Here is an 18,451-nt window from a genome sequence, read left to right as displayed (position 1 = left end):
GACCCACATGGAGAAGCCTGGAAGCACTGTGAGGATCATGTTCTTTGATTTCACCATCCAGCCAAGACTTCAGGGGGACACGCTGGAGCTGTCAGAAATGGAGACTGGACTACCCCACTGGCTGCCCACAGTATGTGAGTAGACAGGGTTGTGTCTCTGTGTTATTATATATTTACCTTTGTGTGAATTGGCATGGTCTTACATGGATTTTATTTTGCTGCTGGTACACCTGAATTTCCCCTCTGAGGGAAAAGTTATTTAAATTCTATTCTGTTCCAACTTCTGAAGACAATCATCTTCTGCACTTGCTTCAACCTGAGCATTCATGTTAACATCCATCATTGCTTGTGGTTGGTCACAATCATATTTTGGCCCAAAGATATAGCTTGAATCCTTTGGAGCTAGAACACTCTTCTGATCTTCATTATATTGTACTCTATTTGAATTGTATTTATCAGAGGAAAAGTTTATCATATTGTATGAAAGTGCTTCAGAATGAAGTCGCAGTGCATGAAAAGTCACCCCTGCTGCGTAGTGTTTACTTAAGCCAACAAGTCCCCCTGAAAGTTCTATTTTTTTGTCAATACTGGATTGACACTACTATTTATACCCATCTATCCTTACACCCGTCTCACATCAGTGATCCGATTGTTCACTATGCAAAACTAATAGCTTTTTTTAAATATATTTTTTGCTTTCGCTTTATTAAAACCGAGAAGTAAATCCATTTCTGGCCAGTTTCTTTGATAAAACCCTATTGCTAAGGTTCTGCAGAGCAAACTGGTCTTCAATTTAAACAACTGTACACTTCTATGTAAATAACTATGTCATGAAAAGTGGTGGCAATGTAAATTTGTTGGAAATTGTGTTTGCATGAGCTACCTGAAATATCTGAAACTCCAGATGTTTAAAAATGCTATAAATCTCCTTTGGAACTTGCATCACTCTGACAAGCCACAAGACTCTCTAGTGATAACTGACCTCCAAACTTAGACAACTCTACTGCAGGTAAGACACTGAATGCTCATACCAAACCAACATTCCAGTTAACCACTGGAAGGCTAGCTTAGCCACTTTAACACAAATCCAGATAACAGTTGGACATATTACTTTAATTAGCAATTTGCTGAAGAATATGGCTGCGGTGGTAATTGTGTTATTTGTAAATACCACAAAATGCTAATTAAGACTTAAATCTTCATCAAAAGTTTTTGTGGACCATCTGTCCTCTGTGGGAAGTTTTGAAAGCCATATGTCCAATTTTAGCATAGTATATATATCTCCACCATGTGTTTCTGACCCACCCTATAAACTACTATCCACTTCCACTTGAGAGAAGCTGAATTTCCTTTGCATTAATGAAACATCGTTATGTTGGTTTGGGGAGCAAACAGCTTCTAAATGGAATGAAAAGAGCTGAGTTGATTGGCTGGAGCACATGCAAGCCACGGACTCAATCTGCAAGCATGTATTCATAATCAAGCCCGGTTTTCGAGCTCCAGCAAAAGTGCCAACTGTGTCACAGGTGCCTGCTTCTGGATGTGCGTAAGTGGCCGCATCCTGTGCAACCTGCACAGCTGGCAGGACTGTACAACCATGCCCTGCTAATTCATCTTCCCATCCCCACCAGCACGGTGAGAGAGGAAATAAGCAGAAAATGCAAGAGGTTTCCTCTAATTTGTCTAAACTGTGTAATGGCTGAAATATAATTACTTCGAGTGTTTGTCTCTTCAACAGCTCCCTCACCTGAGACACTGTCCATTTCTGTTGCATGGCAAGATTAAATTCTAAAGTATTTTCAAAATTTTCCACCAAAACTCCCTCATATTCTCATACAAAAAATATAAAACAGAAGCTTTACAAACACTCAGGGATGTTCTGCCACCCATGATAATCCTGTGTAATTCCCAGTAATTTCCCACTTTCAGAATGCAGCACAATTAAAAGCAATGTGTGGCAGTAAAATTACCACAAATCAGTCCCTGTGACATCCCACATTAAGCGTCACAGGTTGCTGTTTTTCTGTGCTTTTGCTGGATGCTATTATTAAATTTAGTAAAGATCTACGGCTGTAAAACAGGATCTGTGTGGCTGCATGCTGTAAACAAATTACATCTCTATGGCACCTACCAGAACTGTTGCCCATGCTGGAAGTTGACATATTGTTAGCCATCTGTGTAGGTGAAGGCAAACTGAAGGTCATGTTGGTGGAGTTGTAGTTAGGATGTTTCCCACACAGCAGCATGTTAACACTTCCAAACATGTCCTCTTGAAAATCCAGGGACTCTGCTGCCTTAAAGATCATGGAGTTCTGCAGCCTGACCACCTGGGTTATCAGATAGTTACAAGAAAACAGCAAATTAAATTCTAATCATCTAGGGTAAATTTAGCCTCTTTGCAAGTGTGAGTTTTATTATCACTAACATTCTCGATCAGTGGTAGTGCATCTGCAGTCATTTTCCTCATTGGTGCCTCTATGTCCATCGAATTCAGGTCCCGAGCAAAAGGGGGCTTAAGGAGTAATTGAAACAGTTTTGTTAGAAATGAGCCTCAGAGAGAATGTTGACCCTAAACTTATCAACAGAATAAATTACACAAGCCAAACTCTACAGTGCCTGGACAAAGTACAAATATCTCTTTCACTTGTTCGTGTTCTTTCATTTCACAACCACAAATATTTTATTTTATTTTGTTTTATTTTATTTGGATTTCGTGTGACAGATCGGCACAAAGTGGGGCATAATTGTGGAGTAGAATGAAAATGATGCATGACTTTCAAGGTTTCTTTCCAAGTAAAAATCAGCAAAAAGTGCCCAAAATTTGCATTCAGTCCCCTTTACTCTGAGATCCCTAAATAAAGTCCAGTGCAATTTCTTATCTTCATAAGTTACCTAATTAGTACATAGTGTGTAATTGCGTGTAATTTAATATCTCTCTATAAATGCACATGTTCAGTGAAGGCCTGTCAGGTTTGTTAGGGAACATTAGTGAACAAAGACCAGCGACAAAGGAACCCTGCAAACATCTCATGGAGAACATTGTGGGGACGTTTAAAGCAGGTTTAGGTTAGAAACAATAAATATCTCACTGAGTTCCCAAGTAATGCATTGAAAAGGATGCAAATGGAAAAGGTATTGCACAACTGTAAGCCTACAAAGACATGGTTGTCCACCCTAAACTGACAGTCTGGGCAAGGAGAGCAATAATCAGAGCAGAAGCCGAGAGGCCTTTAACAACTATGGAGGGGCTGCAGAAATCCACAGCACATGTAGAGAAATCTGTAACATGGCATCTATTAGTTTTGCACTCCAGATGCAAGAGTTGCATATGAAATGAAGATAGTTGGTGCTGAAAGAAAGTCCTAAGAAGTCATGTTTTCACAGTTTGCACAAGTTATGTAGGTGACACATTAAACATGGGAAAAAAGATTACCTGGTCAAATGAGACCAAAATTGAACTCTGTAGGCTTCAGGCAAAATGTTTGTGGCAGAAACCTAACACCCTGAATACATCTTCCCCACCATGAAAATGGCAAGTGGAACAATCATGCTGTTGCGACATGCATTTTCAGCAAGGACAGTGCAGCTGATTCGAGTTGATGGGAAAGTGGAGCTGAATACAGGGCAATCCTGTAACAAAACGTATGTGAAGCTGCAAACTTAAGACTGGGGCAGAGGTTCACCTTCCAGCAGGACAACAAACCGAAACATGGAGACAAAGCTAAAATGGAATGTCGTTGGAATGTCCTAGTTAAAGTTAAAATTTAAAACCCATATCTGGCAAGACTTAATAATTCATATTCAAGTCGCTCGCTGTCCAGTCTCACTGAGTTTGAGCTATTTTGCAGAGAAGAATGAGTATAATTTCAGCCTCTAGTTATGCAAAGCTAGTGGAAACAAACCCCAAATTACTTGATGCTGTATTTACAGGGAAATGTGGTCATAAAAAGCATTGACTGGGCTGAAAATAAATGTATAATACAGATTTGTTTTTGTCACAAAAAATTTTTTATTAAAAACCATGCACCCATTTCCTTCCTCTTCACAATTTGTACTACCTTTTGTTAGTCTGTGATATAAGATTCCCATAAAAACATTAAAGTGGTTGTAATGTGAAGACGTGAAAAAGAATACAAAAAACAAGCTTTGATGCCAAAACCATTTTCTTCCAATCCCCATCTTCACCCTCCCCCTTGTTTGTTCTTTCACAGCAGGAGTTGAAATCATTACAGTTCTTTGTCATTTGAGGGGAGGGCGAAGGGGTAGCTCGATTTGAATTTTTAACTAAAAGTTTTAGGGGCACGCTCAATGATGGCCACAGTGACTTACAAATGTGTTTTCTTGATTAAAAAATATTTTCACTGGTACAAAAAACCTTGGAAAGTCTAGTTCTGAATGATGATGTTTGGCATTTTAATTGTCCTTAGCTAGCATAAAGGTAACTAACATTTCTGAGTATCTCTCTCAACTACAATAATGTGTACTTTGATGTATATCAATGCTGCATACTTTACATTTTAGCCAGTTTTCTTCCCTAGCAAAAAACAACACAATCTAGTAACATATTTCTTTATTAACAATACATTACTGTGACAATGACCAAGATAATGTGTAGTTGGATGCCATAGCATACTAAATGCTGTACAGATTTTTAATGACATACATTAACATAATGGATTTGATTCTTTCTACATACGAACACCTTCTGACAACTGATCCCATATTGGCTGCTTAAAGTAGCATCCCATTTTAGAGCAGAACATTTTATTTATGTCTGTACCTTTGACTTAAGTGCCAAGGTGCTTACCGGGTTATGAGATTCAATCTAAATGTCTTGGTAGGGTAGGGTATCGAATAATCATCTACTGCTATAGAAGCATTCATTCGCTGTAATAATGTTTTGGCTTAGAACATGTTTTGTCACAGCATGTGGGTAATATAAATCTAAATAAAATATTTTCTGTAATATATTTCCAAATTTTTTAAACTTGATTGGATTGTCTGAAACCTTTCTTTATTAACCTGTAGCATCCCATCTGAGCACCACAAAAAGAGAAGGAGAGTATGAACACAAAATGACAAAAAGGTCACTTTCTTTGAGGAACTGTCTAAAATGGGAAAGACAGATAACATGGCATTTAAGTAATACAGATGTACTGTATATTGGTCTTAATGAATCAACAAATTATGACATGAAAAGAGCTAACCACCTAAACAGCCCAAATTTACAGTCAAAGCAATAATTAAAATGAGTTGTGGGAGCACACCCTGGATAGATCACCAGACTATCACAGGGCAACACAGAGACTCACGGGACAAACAACCATGCCTACACTAATGCCCAAGAGTAATTTAGAAGAGCCAGGTACCCCAACAGTCATGTGTTTGGACTGTAGGAGGAAGCTAGAGTACATGGAGAGAACCCATGCATGCACGCCAAGCCGGCCTTTTTACAGGCAATCTGTGACAAACAGTGTAAAGACAGGTGGACAACCTGGACTGAATCATTATGCACTGATTACAGATTTTTCTACTTCTGTACAACCTATAAGTTAAAATAAAAACAATTGAGATTTCTTATTTTTTCAACAACAACAAAAAATACTGTGGTCATATTGTGGTGAACCCAGTATTGTAACATTCGTAAGCGCATGATCAGTTTGAAAGTACTTCAAATCTGGGCACAGCGGTGGCACAGGGGAAAAGTGTGCGACTCCTGCTGACACTGCAGCCCTTGACGCAGCCTTCACAGTTTTGAGTCCCATTAAACTTTGGTGTATGTTTTCTCCTCTCCCTCTACCCCATTTCCTGATGGTCAACTTACAAAAACAGGCCCCTAGTGCCACAAAAATAAAAAACAAAATTGAACAAAAACAACTGGCAAACACATTAAAATTTGTATTTAAGTATTTGTTGCTATCACACCCAGTAAGGAGGATGGTAAGATAGGCAAAACAAATCTCCAAAGCTCACTGATAAAGAACTATAGCAAAGTTTTCAACATAACATTATTCTACTGCAATAAAATAAGATTTTAGGGCTATTTAACATCTTTACTACCACATGCCAATAAATATGGACAGTATTGGTCTGTTTATGTTCACCTAAATGGTATATGCATAACCTTTGCCTCAGTATTATTCAAACAATTGTATTAAAATGGCACTCTTACTACTTAGCGTCCCTGTGACATTCTGAAAGCCCACAAGATGAATGTGATGAGGAGAAATAAATGGCACGCCCTTTCAACCACTGTCACTTTCATGCATCAAGTGTCAACGGTAGCCTTTAGTGCTTGGTTTGCCCCTGGTGGTTTAACTTCCGAATCATAGAAATGCATGCAGGACAAGGGTCAAGAAAGTTGCTGAGTGAAGACGACATGCCTGGGTTATTCATACAGAAAATTCATAATCAGTCATTTTTAGGAAAATGAAATTAGGCCACTTTGTAAACACTGTTCAAACAACAGCCTGACGTCTTTTTAAGTAGAATGGGTATTGACTTTCATTGTTAACGAGAGAAGGAAATTAGCAAGATGAATTTACTGGAGTGTTACTGATGGGTGGACAAAAAGTCCAATTAAAAAGGTACATCAAGTCAATAACATCCCTGCTTTCTGATTGTAAACATTTTTGTTTCAATGTGAGAATCAGAATGATATACAATGCCTTGAAAAAAATATGCCCTGAGCTTTTTCCACATAGTGTCAAAATTTAATCACAAACGTCTTTGTATTTAATCGAGACTTTAGATGATAGACCAACCCCAAGATCTGCATAACTACTGCATGATTGTAAAGTAGATGGATAATGATAGATGGTTTTCAAATTTCGTATGAATCTAAATCTGTCAAGTGTGGTTTGCATTTTATATAGCTCTTCTGAGTAAACATTTTGTTGAACTACATTTTGTTCAACTGCAAGTCTTTCAGGGTATGGCTCTACCAGACTTACATAAAAAGACTAATACTTTCCATTTTCCTTTGTAAAAAAGTGCTGTCATATTGGATGGAGAACATATGTCTTGCCTTAGAGACTCAATCAGATTTCAAATTGACTGGCCCATGCTAACACTTGGTGTGATGTCCAGTATCAGTCTTCAAGGGTCACTGTCTTACATGTTTTAAATATTCCACTTGCTCAACACACCCAAATCAAATAAACAAGTTAATCAACAGGCCTCTACAGAGCTTTTTTGAGATGCTGAGAGACATGCTAGATCCCTGTTAGAAGAGGGACACATTTACAAAAATCCAGGAGTGCCGAAGTAAAAGTTGCCTTGTTTACAGATTGTCCCATTTGAGCAGTGGACATCTGCAACTCTACCAGAGTTACCACTGGTCTCTTGGCTGGTTCTCCGATTAACTCTTTCTTTACCTGGCCAGATAGTGTAACACATTTCTCCAATTTCAGGTGATGGATCGAACATTGCTTTGTGAGATGGCCAAACATGCAGATCCTGTTTTATAACCAAATCCTGCTTTAAACTTTTTTTCAGCTCTCTCCTTGACCTGTCTGCTGTGTACCTTGATCTTTGTTGTACCATTTATTTTCCCAATGTTCTCTTACAATCCTAAAAGGTCCTTACAGGACAGCTGCATTTATACTGAGATTAAATAACATACAAGTGGACTCTGTTTACTAATGAAACGGTTTTTCATTTACTTTGTTGCACATATCCTATTCAGGTAAAGGGGGGTCACTGCACATGCATGCGAGACTTTTCAAATTTTTTGAAGAAAAAGCCTGGAAGCCATGTATCTAGTTTACAATTGGCCAACTTTGTGTTGGTTTGTTACATAAAATCCCAATAAAATGTTTAATTTTATGTTTGTAACGTAAGAAAATATGAAAAAGTTCAAGGGATTTGGAGACTATTGCACCAACTGTAACTAAACATAATCCAACATAATGTCTACAAAAATGTGTAGTACACATGAAGACAACTGGAGCTTCTGACATTAATCAGAGATGAAAACTATTTATTCATACTAAATGACCTTTTTCTTCATCAGCCACAAATAAAGTACTGAAATTCCTCCACACTCAAAGGCATGAAAACTACATCAACTTCAGTTTATTTACAACTATTAAATCGCGGCACGTGACGTCACCCAGTACGGCGGAGCCGGGGTCCAACCCTGGAGCCAGGCCTGGGGTCGGGGCTCATCGGAGTGTGCCTGGTGGCTGGGTTGTTCCTCGCAGGACCCGGCCGGGCCAAATCCAAACAAGAGACGCGAGGCCATCCCCCAGTGGGCCCACCACCTGCAGGGGGAACCGTGAGGGACTGGTGCAAAGAAGAATGGGCGGCGGACGAAGGTGGAGACCTCGGCGACCAGATCTCCGGATGCTTAGGCTGGCTCTAGGGACGACAGTGACACCTGGAGAGGCGTGATCGGGAGGAATGGCCTCCCCGATCTGAATTTGAGTGCTGTTTTGTTACTGGACTTCTGTGCTAGTCACGGATTGTCCATAATGAACACCATGTTCAAACATAAGGTTGTCCATCAGTGCACTTGGCACCAGGACACCCTAGGCAGGAGGTCGATGATCAACTTTGTTGTCATATCATCAGACCTTCGGCCGCATGTTTTGGACACTCGGGTGAAGAGATGGGCTGACCTGTCCACTGATCACCACCTGGTGGTGAGTTGGATCCACTGGAGGAGGAGAAAGCCGGACAGACTTGGCAGGCCCAAGCGCATAGTGAGGGTCTGCTGGGAACGTCTGGCGGAGCCCTTGGCCAGGGATGTATTCAACTCCCACCTCCGGGAGAGCTTTGACCAGATTCCGAGGGATGTTGGAGACATAGAGTCCAAGTGGACCATGTTCTCCGCATCTATTGTCGATGCTGCTCCTTGTAGCTGCAGCCATAAGGTCTGCAGTTCCTGTTGCGGCGGCAATCCCCGTACCCGGTGGTGGACACCAGCAGTAAGGGATGCTGTCAAGCTGAAGAAGGAGTCCTATCGGCTGTGGTTGGCTTGTGGGACTCCTGAAGCGGCTGACGGGTACCGTCAAGCCAAGCGTGTCGCGGCCCGGGTGGTGGCAAAGGCAAAAACTCAGGCCTGGGAGGAGTTAGGTGAGGCCATGGAGAAGGACTACTGGTTGGCCTCGAAACAATTCTGGCAAACTGTCCGCCGCCTAAGGAGGGGGGAGCAGTGCTTCGCCAACACTGTTTACAGTGGGGGTGGGAGGCTGCTGACCTCAACTGGGGACACTATCGAGCGGTGGAAGGAGTACTTCGAGGATTCCCTGTTGCAAACAGAGCCTGGGGACTTGGGGTTGGACTCTTTCATCACCCAGGCTGAAGTCACCGAGGTGATTAAAAAGCTCCGCGGAGGCAGGGCTTCAGGGTTGGATGTGATCCGCCCTGAGTACCTCAAGTCTTGGATGTTTTGGCGCTGTCATGGTTGACACGCCTCTTCAACATTGCGTAGCGGATGGGGACAGTGCCTCTGGATTGGCAGACTGGGGTGGTGGTCCCCCTACATAAGAACGGTGATCGGAGGGTGTGTTCTAACTACAGGGGGATCACACTCCTCAGCCTCCCTGGTAAGGCCTATGCCAGGGTATTGGAGAGGAGAGTCCGGCCGATAGTCGAACCTCGGCTTCAGGAGGAGCAGTGTGGTTTTTGTCCAGGCCGTGGAACACTGGACCAGCTCTATGCCCTCTACAGGGTACTCGAGGGTTCATGGGAGTTTTCCCAACCAGTCTACATGTGTTTTGTGGACCTGGAGAAAGCATTCGACTGTGTCCCTTGTGATGCCCTGTGGGTTGTGCTCCAGGAGTATAGAGTCGGGTGCCCTTTATTAGGGGCCATCCGGTCTCTGTACAAGCGGAGCAGGAGTTTGGTTCGCATTGCCGGCACTAAGTCTGACCTGTTCCCGGTGCATGTTGGACTCCGGCAGGACTGTCCTTTGTCACTTGTCCTGTTCATAACTTTCATGGACAGGATTTCAGGCACAGCCAAGGGCCGGAGGGGTTCTGGTTTGGGGACCAGAGGATTTCGGCTCTTCTTTTTGCAGAATATGTGGTCCTGCTGGCCCCCTCTAGCCAAGACTTACAGCCTGTGCTGGTGCGGTTCGCAGCCGAGTGTGAAGCGGCTGGGATGAGGATCAGCTCCTTCAAGTCCAAGGCCATGTTTCTCGACCGGAAAAGGGTGGCTTGTCCTCTTCAGTTTGGAGTGGAGATCCTGCCTCAAGTGGAGGAGTTTAAGTATCTCAGGGTCTTGTTCACGAGTGAGGGAAGAATGGAACGGGAGATCGACAGACGGATCGGTGCGGCTGCCACAGTAATTGGGGCACTGCGCCGGTCCGTTGTGGTGAAGAGAGAGCTGAGCCGAAAAGCGAAGCTCTCGATTTACCAGTCAGTCTACGTTCCTACTCTCACCTATGACCATGAACTTTGGGTCATGACCGAAAGAATGAGATCCTGGATACAAGCAGCTGAAATGAGCTTCCTCCCTAGGGTGGCTGGGCACTCCCTTAGAGATAGGGTGAGGAGCTCGGCCATCCGGGAGGGGCTCTGAGTAGAGCCGCTGCTTCTCCACATCGAGAGGAGCCAGTTGAGGTAGCTCAGGCATCTATACCAGATGCCTCCTGGACACTTCCTCGGGAGGTGTTCCAGGCACGTCCCAACGGGAGGAGGCCCAGGGGACGGGCCAGGACACGCTAGAGGGACTATGTCTCTCGACTGGCCTGGGAACGCGTTAGGCTCCCCCCAGAGGAGCTGGAGGAGGTGTCTTGGGAGAGGGATGTCTGGGTGTCTCTGCTGAGTCTGATGCCCCCGCGACCCGGTCCCGGATAAGCAGAAGACGACGAGTACGAGTAATTCAGTTTATCAACTCTGACTCCTTCCCTTGTCTTTTTCTTTGTGCTGTTGTTGTTATCACAATCACTCAGCAATGTAAAGCTTTAAGTGTGAAGGCACCGATGTTTTCTTCCATCTATCTGCTTGAGGCGCTCAAAAGCTTTTCACCATATCTTGTCTGGGCCGTGCTTTTTTCTATGTCTGAAAACGCCGGTGGGCTTAAATTGTTCAAAAAGCTCTCTCTATGAACTTCCTGCCTTATCACTTATTTATTGGATTTTCTGTCCCATTTATTTTTTTTCAAAGATAAAGTCAAAGAAAAGTGCAGCTTCCATTATCCCCAAAAGAACTGGAGGCAGTTGTTCAAAATACTATAGGGAAATATTTCATTTAATGAATAACTCCTATGTACTTGAATAAATTGAAGAAAGTGAAAACATTAATAAGCTCAGAGGTTGGCATAAAAAAACAAAAACAAAAAAAAAAACAAATCAACACCAATGATAATAATGCAGTGTTAAGGTATTGATAGGCGTTTGCCTGTAATTTTTGACTGAAATTATTCTCCAACTTCCTCCTCTTAAATTCTTAGAGCCTCTGGCAGACTGGAAGATTAAATTTTTTATCATTAAGACGGCACTGTACAAACTTCACTTATCATTACAACAAAGTTCGATGTATTTTATGAGGATTTTATGTTAATGTGCAACACAAAGTACCATGTAACTAAAGTAGAATAGAATTGATAGTTTAAAATTTTCTTTACAAAAAAAAGTCTTGTGTGGCATTAAATATAAATTGAGACCTCTATTCTAACAGTCTATAGGGCCAAGTTTTGCTGCAGCTACAGTCGTGACTTTTTTGTGATACGTAGTAATGGGAATTACTGCTCTTTTACCAGAGTGGGATCTTATTACTCAGCTCACTAAAAAGAGCCTTTTGGCATCCAAATGGCTTCTATGATTTTTTTGCTGCTGAAATAAATTTATTACTAAAACTAATGTGAAAATGGGCTTTAAAGTCAATTTCTAATGTGTAAAACGTACAATATATAATATATTCAGTCTGTTTATAGCCTTTTAAACATAACATGACCTAAAATACATTATAAAGTACAAAAAGTTGTGTTTGCTCAGCAGTTCTGCATGGGTAAAGATCTGCTCCACTGTTTCATGGCCAGGACCAAAGCTACAGAACGTCTTCTGAATCTGAGTTTCAACATTCAGTCAGAACCTCCTCTCAAACATACTCTTCAGTCTTGTTTCTTAAAAATCAGCAGCACCACCCCAGTCTGCCAATCCACCAGTGTTATTCCAGTTCTCTGTGTGATATTGAAGAGGCGTGTCAACCATTACAGCTCTACAATGTCCAGAGACTTCAGCATCTTAGCCCAAATCTCACCCACACCTGCCAGCCTGCTAGTAAGGAGCTTTTGAACTACCTTGGTACCTCTGCCACAGTGATAAATTCACATTCTCTTTAGTCTTCAGGCTTTGCCTCCACCTCATGCTGACCGGATTGAAGAGATCTTCAAAGTGCTTCTTCCATCTCCCAACAATATTTTTAGTCAAAGCCTGCAGTTCCACACATGGTGGGCAGGCCTCTATTTCCCCTTTCTGAGCCACTAAATGGTTTCCCAGAACTTACTATAGACCAAGTGAAAGTTTTGGTCGTGAACATGACCCAATCTGATTCCATGTCCCCAACCTCATTGGGTTGTATTCAACAGTAAAATACTACAGGGAGCTGAATCCAAATGCATTTGTATTTGTAAAGGATTGTACCCTGTGCTCTTTTGTGTCCACTTTAGAATTATATACTACATTGTGCTGTTCTCTCATTAAAAAATACACAGAACTTTGAGGTTGTAAAGTGACAATGCCTGAATAGGTTAGAAGATGAATAATTCTGCAGATTCGTTGTAAGTCAGCTTGAACAATGGAGACCAGAAGAGCGAACAAAATTGGCAAATTAGGAACAGTCATTTTGTAACTTCTCTTCTCTCTAGCATGACTATAACAGACAAGATGTCTTTAATTAGAGGTTTTTGTCTTTTGATGTGCCTAAATGTGATCCATTTATCTAATTCAAGCACCAACTACTTCTTTTAAAGCAGGCGCTAAAAAATTACTTAAATAGGCCAAAGACTGTTCTGTCACAATTTCTTGCTTCCTGACAGCAAAATTGTAAAAATGTGACGCAAAGGCACTTTATTTAAAATCTGGTCATCTGTTTATGTCAGCAAATATAAGAGGAGAAAATCAACCATATGAGCTGGTAAAATGCTCACATTCTTTGTTCCAATTGATCGTCAAAATCTACTAACATTGAAAAACTTTTATCAGAGCTTCTTGTCATATCTAACATGCTCTAATTTTTTAGGAGGTGAATTATGAACATAACCTAATTAAGTATTTAAAAGTAAACTATATTTTAACAATATAACACATGTCAAATGTTGTCTGGGAGCAAGAGTTTGAGCAGATTACAAGAAGACTGAACAGAGTACAGAATGGTCTGTTTTGTCCTTTCAAGTTCTAGTCTCTGTCGTGGAACATGTTGGATTAGGAAATATTTGCTTCATTTTCAAAATCTCAGCATTAAGATAAAACCTGCCATATTTAAGAATACAGACAGGGTCGTTTTTGCAAACTGCAATAATCAGCAATATAAAGTGCTAAATTCCCTATTCAAATCTAAACCTAGTAATATCAGCAAAACTGTTTTACAACAATTATACTCATATAAAACATGTATGACCACTCATGGTAGGGGGGCTAGAAAAAAACGTTTTGAGTGCTGATGTCGCTATATTATGGCTCTGAAAGAGAATCCACATTCATTTAAAATCACCTATGGCTACAAAACTGAGATCAGAGCAACTCTAATAAGTATTGGGTTAGCTCTTAATTGCAGTTACATTAAAATCTTCTTTAATGTCTTAGAAATCAGGTTTAAATTTTATAAGTGCTAATAAACCGCCACACCTTAAGTCATTTTCAGAAGCTAAAGAAATTTCAGTTCTAATTTAAAAGCACAAACCGATCATTATTATCTGTCAAGATTTCTAAGTAACCAAAACTTGCTAGGCAAAGTTTGTTGGACAAGTTTGGAGATATGTTGGTTCTGTAAAGGTTGGCAGGGAAGAGGCTTACCCCTGAAAGCACTTTCCTGATATCCATGTTTTGTAGAAGGACTTGCTGGGTGTTAATCAGCTGCTGTTGACTGAGGGAGCAGCTGACATTTTGAAAAGCCTCCCTCTCAGCTTGGCTGCTAAATTGGACATAGCCATCCAGATCCGTCCCCTCACACAGGAAGCTCCTCACATTGCCAGGCCTTGGGATACCCATCATCTGAAAAATAAACACAAACCTTGGCAAAACGTTGGCAAACAAGGTAACTTTGCATCTATACATAACCCTTTCGGGTCAGATGAGGAGTTTATTCTCCCGTTTAATGGTAAGCCTTTGTGGCTTTTTCCCTCCCACCATTTTACAAAAACATCTTGTTACTGTTTTCATATTTCCAGGCTTTCTTGACATCAAAATGCTCTAGTTAGTGGTAATCTTTTAGTTATTGTTCAATGCATTTAATCTTCCTTCTTAGTAAAAATTATTGTAATTTTCCAGTTTATTTGATAACATTTACTACAGATAACATTGGGCTTAAATGAGGTAATTTATCTAATTAATATCCTTGATATAACAATCTACTAATTGCTGGATGTTAAAAACGTCATACAAACTTCAGTGCACTTAGACTGCATGTCAAGACAAAAAGCTCCAATGGTTGCTCTTGGTCACGACATTTCAGCGTGAAATGCTCAGAAATGTAATTTCTGCCACATTCAGTTATATTCATAAAAGTATTTGAATTCCTTTAGTAACTAAGATATGTAAAGAATGGGTACAAATGGGAACAACACTTTGTTGTTTTGCAGTTCTTTGCAGAGGACTTACAGGACTGAGTTGAATCTTAGCATCCATTAGGCTTTGGACTACAGCTGGTGGAACCAACAAATCCTTTGTCAGATGGGTGGTGAAGGTTTCATTCTCTCGTAGAATACTTCTTAGGATTTCTAATTAAACAGAAATATGGAAAATACTGATAAATGGTGTATATGCACAATTATGCATAAGGTTCAGAAATGTGGCTTATCTGGAGAACAAAAGTATACCTAATGTTTAAAAAAAACATCATTTTCATAGATTTGGTTACAAATGAAAAATACATGTGCATACCTGCAGCTCCCTGTCTATCCTGCTGAGTTTTGGTGCGTCCCATTACAAAAACAAAATTGAATTCATGTGATAATCTGTGTGATCTGGTGCTATTTGTCATAATGGAAACCTAGCACCTAATATCCAAACTGATGTTGATATCTTCAAAGCAGTGGTAATTTAGGATAGCAAAATTTGACTTGGGTTTGACACATACAGTATGCTGCTTATAAAGCTGAAGGTGAAACATGATAAGCAAAAGCACTTTTCCCATTTTGAGATTGTGGGTCATTTGGCTTCCAATGAAAGGGCTGGTTCCTGATAAATGAGAAAAAAAATCAGGGTAAAATATAAATAAAAAGAATGTTTTAATTTTTGTATTTTTATTGGACGGCTATTCTGGTCACCAAGTATTTTTTTTTTAAAACATATTAGGTGCTATCCATATGCAAACTGGTTGTTTCGGAAACATGCCAGGAAAAAGTATTTTCTGTCCTATCTGGCATTTTTATTTGTTCTATTGAGATTTTAAATGGAACCATGTGTTTTGTTCAGATGAGGTTTAGTTTTTTGGCAACACATAATCCAAGTGGTTATGATGTCACACAAATGATGAATATGAGGAAAACCACTTTATGCCTACTGTAAAGTATGGTGGAGGATCTGTGATGTTGTGGGCCTGATTTTCTTCCATCAGCCTTGAGCTTTGCAATACCTGGACAATTTAAACTGAAATCTGCTAGCCTGCTGGAAAACTCAAAGGGAGTCAGCAGTGGATCTTTCAGCAGGATGCTGATCCAGAATATATGACCAGAGAAACACAGACATAAAATCTATTCAATAAATGTTAGTACTAAATCTGCACTGTTTTCCTTTGCACTCTTCATTGCAGTTGTAGTTAAATCCGAACATTTGAGCTGCATGTGAGTGTACAAACAGATGATTTGATGATCCACATTTCCCACACGATTACCAAACTGTTCTCTGTTAATTAGCTACCAAAAAGTAGAGTCAGTTTCCAAAAATAACTTCACTGTTACACGTCATCACTGAAAGAAACAATGATGCTGCTCAGCACGGGTCCCGCTTCTGTGAGCCTACACCAAAAACCCATGATATTTTCGTTCTGTGAGTGTTTACCACTTCCTGTGAGTCCAGCTTGCACTGCGGCTGATGATGAAGAGACCACATAAAATAATTAAATTACAGCTTTTGTAATTGTGATGTGGGTACCACAGTCAATTATTTGGATAGGGTGGGACAGGTCCAGTTATGACAGATGTATTGTAGACATGACTAGAATTAATTACATCAAAGGAAACTTAGCTTTCACCTTGTGAATCCTACTGATGGCAATTATTATGCTTCTGATGACTGCAGGTGGCTTAGATTGCCAGGTAACAGAACATGCTTTGCACAAATGACCACCTGGGTCCTCTTAATCAGCCCATGGTCACAACAAAACAAAAAAGAAAGGACAACACAATCCCTTTTGCCATTTTAGCCTTTTTGATAGCACTCCATTCCCTTTCCTTCTTAATGATCTTTTGTGCTCTCCTCTCAGAGAGCAAGTGCCATTAATTATGTCCAGGCTTAGATCTTTGATGGATTTAATCTTGTATATTACAAGCCGGTGACCCCAAAATGCAAATGGCCCAAAAGCCGCTTGTTGAACAGCACAGCCCTCCCCTTCTCCCTCCCTCTATTGGCTTTTTGCAAATTAGGTGCAGTATGAAAATCTGAATATCATCAGACTAAATGAGCCTAATGCAAAACAGCAGCTTATCAAGACAAACGATCTGTCAGTCTGCATAGCAAATTGCATCATAAATAATCGCACACCATTGTTTTTAAGGGATAAAGGGGAATAACAAATCCTCTAACTTGTCATCCACATGATGGGGATACTTTCCTTGATGGAGTGCAGTTTAATAAAGGAATGGGTGCACTATTTTAGCTTTATTTTTTATTTTTTCTATTGTGGCATTGTATAGTGACCATCAATATACCAAATTTGACCTTTCACCCACAAGATCTGTTCTCCTCCAAGCATCATAAATGCTTGTCTTCAACTGTTACCGTGATCAAAAATTCTCCACGCTTAACTACAAAAGTAATCTTTTAGATTTTGTTTTAGATTTTTTTTTTTTCATTTAGTTAGTTTTACTTTAACTTTAATAACATTCTTGGAAGACCTCAGAGTGACTGACAAAAAACATAATCCAGAACTATGTGTAATAATTTAACATTATATTAATATAATATGTTATATTAAACATTTTATTAAACATACATACATACATACATACATACATACATACATACACAGTCCTATTCAATAAATTAGAATATTTTTGAAAATTCAATTTATTTACCCAATTCAATAAGTAAAACACAATATATAGATTAATTACACACAGACTGATGTTTTAAAGGCTTTGTTTTTTTTATTATGATGATTTTCCACTCACAGCTAATGAAAACATGACATTTAAGATATATATACAGGGGTTGGACAATGAAACTGAAAAACCTGTCATTTTAGTGTGGGAGGTTTCATGGCTAAATTGGACCAGCCTGGTAGCCAGTCTTCATTGATTGTGCATCCAATGGTTCAAACATTGTATCCTGAAGGCGGTGCCGTGTATCAGGATGACAATGCACCAATACACACAGCAAGACTGGTGAAAGATTGGTTTGATGAACATGAAAGTGAAGTTGAACATCTCCCATGGCCTGCACAGTCACCAGATCTAAATATTATTGAGCCACTTTGGGGTGTTTTGGAGGAGCGAGTCAGGAAACGTTTTCCTCCACCAGTATCATGTAGTGACCTGGCCACTTTCCTGCAAGAAGAATGGCTTAAAATCCCTCTGACCACTGTGCAGGACTTGTATATGTCATTCCCAAGACGAATTGACGCTGTATTGGCCGCAAAAGGAGGCCCTACACCATACTAATAAATGATTGTGGTCTAAAACCAGGTGTTTCAGTTTCATTGTCCAACCCTTGTACAAGATCTATCTATCTATCTATCTATCTATCTATCTATCTATCTATCTATCTATCTATCTATCTATCTATCTATCTATCTATCTATCTATCTATCTATCTATCTATCTATCTATCTATCTATCTATCTATCTATCTATCTATCTATCTATCTATCTATCTATTTATCTATCTATCTATCTATCTATCTATCTATCTATCTATCTATCTATACAGTACAGACTAAAAGTTTGGACACACCTCATTCAAAGAGTTTTCTTTATTTTCATGATTATGAATATTGTAGCTTCACACTGAAGGCATCAAAACTATGAATTAACACATGTGGAATTATATACTGAACAAAAAACGTGAGTGTGTGTAGGTTCTTCAAAGTAGCCACCTTTTGCTTTGATTACTGCACTGCACCCTC

General features: G+C 40.0%; 1 protein-coding gene across 1 annotated transcript in view; it reads right to left on the bottom strand.

The window, feature by feature from the left end:
- Positions 1 to 18,451, bottom strand: part of LOC124880928 (phospholipid-transporting ATPase ABCA1-like) — a 283,949-nt gene that overhangs the window by 246,097 nt on the left and 19,401 nt on the right. Inside the window, exons 6-9 of the mRNA XM_047386373.1 lie at positions 14,767 to 14,885; positions 13,963 to 14,160; positions 2,425 to 2,511; positions 2,131 to 2,326 (exon numbers count right to left, since the gene is read on the bottom strand). Coding sequence (XP_047242329.1) covers positions 2,131 to 2,326; positions 2,425 to 2,511; positions 13,963 to 14,160; positions 14,767 to 14,885 — 600 coding nt within the window. The remainder of the gene's footprint in view (positions 1 to 2,130; positions 2,327 to 2,424; positions 2,512 to 13,962; positions 14,161 to 14,766; positions 14,886 to 18,451) is intronic.

This window comes from Girardinichthys multiradiatus, chromosome 14 (genome assembly GCF_021462225.1).
Source record: "Girardinichthys multiradiatus isolate DD_20200921_A chromosome 14, DD_fGirMul_XY1, whole genome shotgun sequence".
Taxonomy (NCBI): domain Eukaryota; kingdom Metazoa; phylum Chordata; class Actinopteri; order Cyprinodontiformes; family Goodeidae; genus Girardinichthys; species Girardinichthys multiradiatus.
The sequence above is the reverse complement of the archived record's forward strand: the minus strand, read 5'-3'. Positions and strand labels throughout refer to the sequence as shown.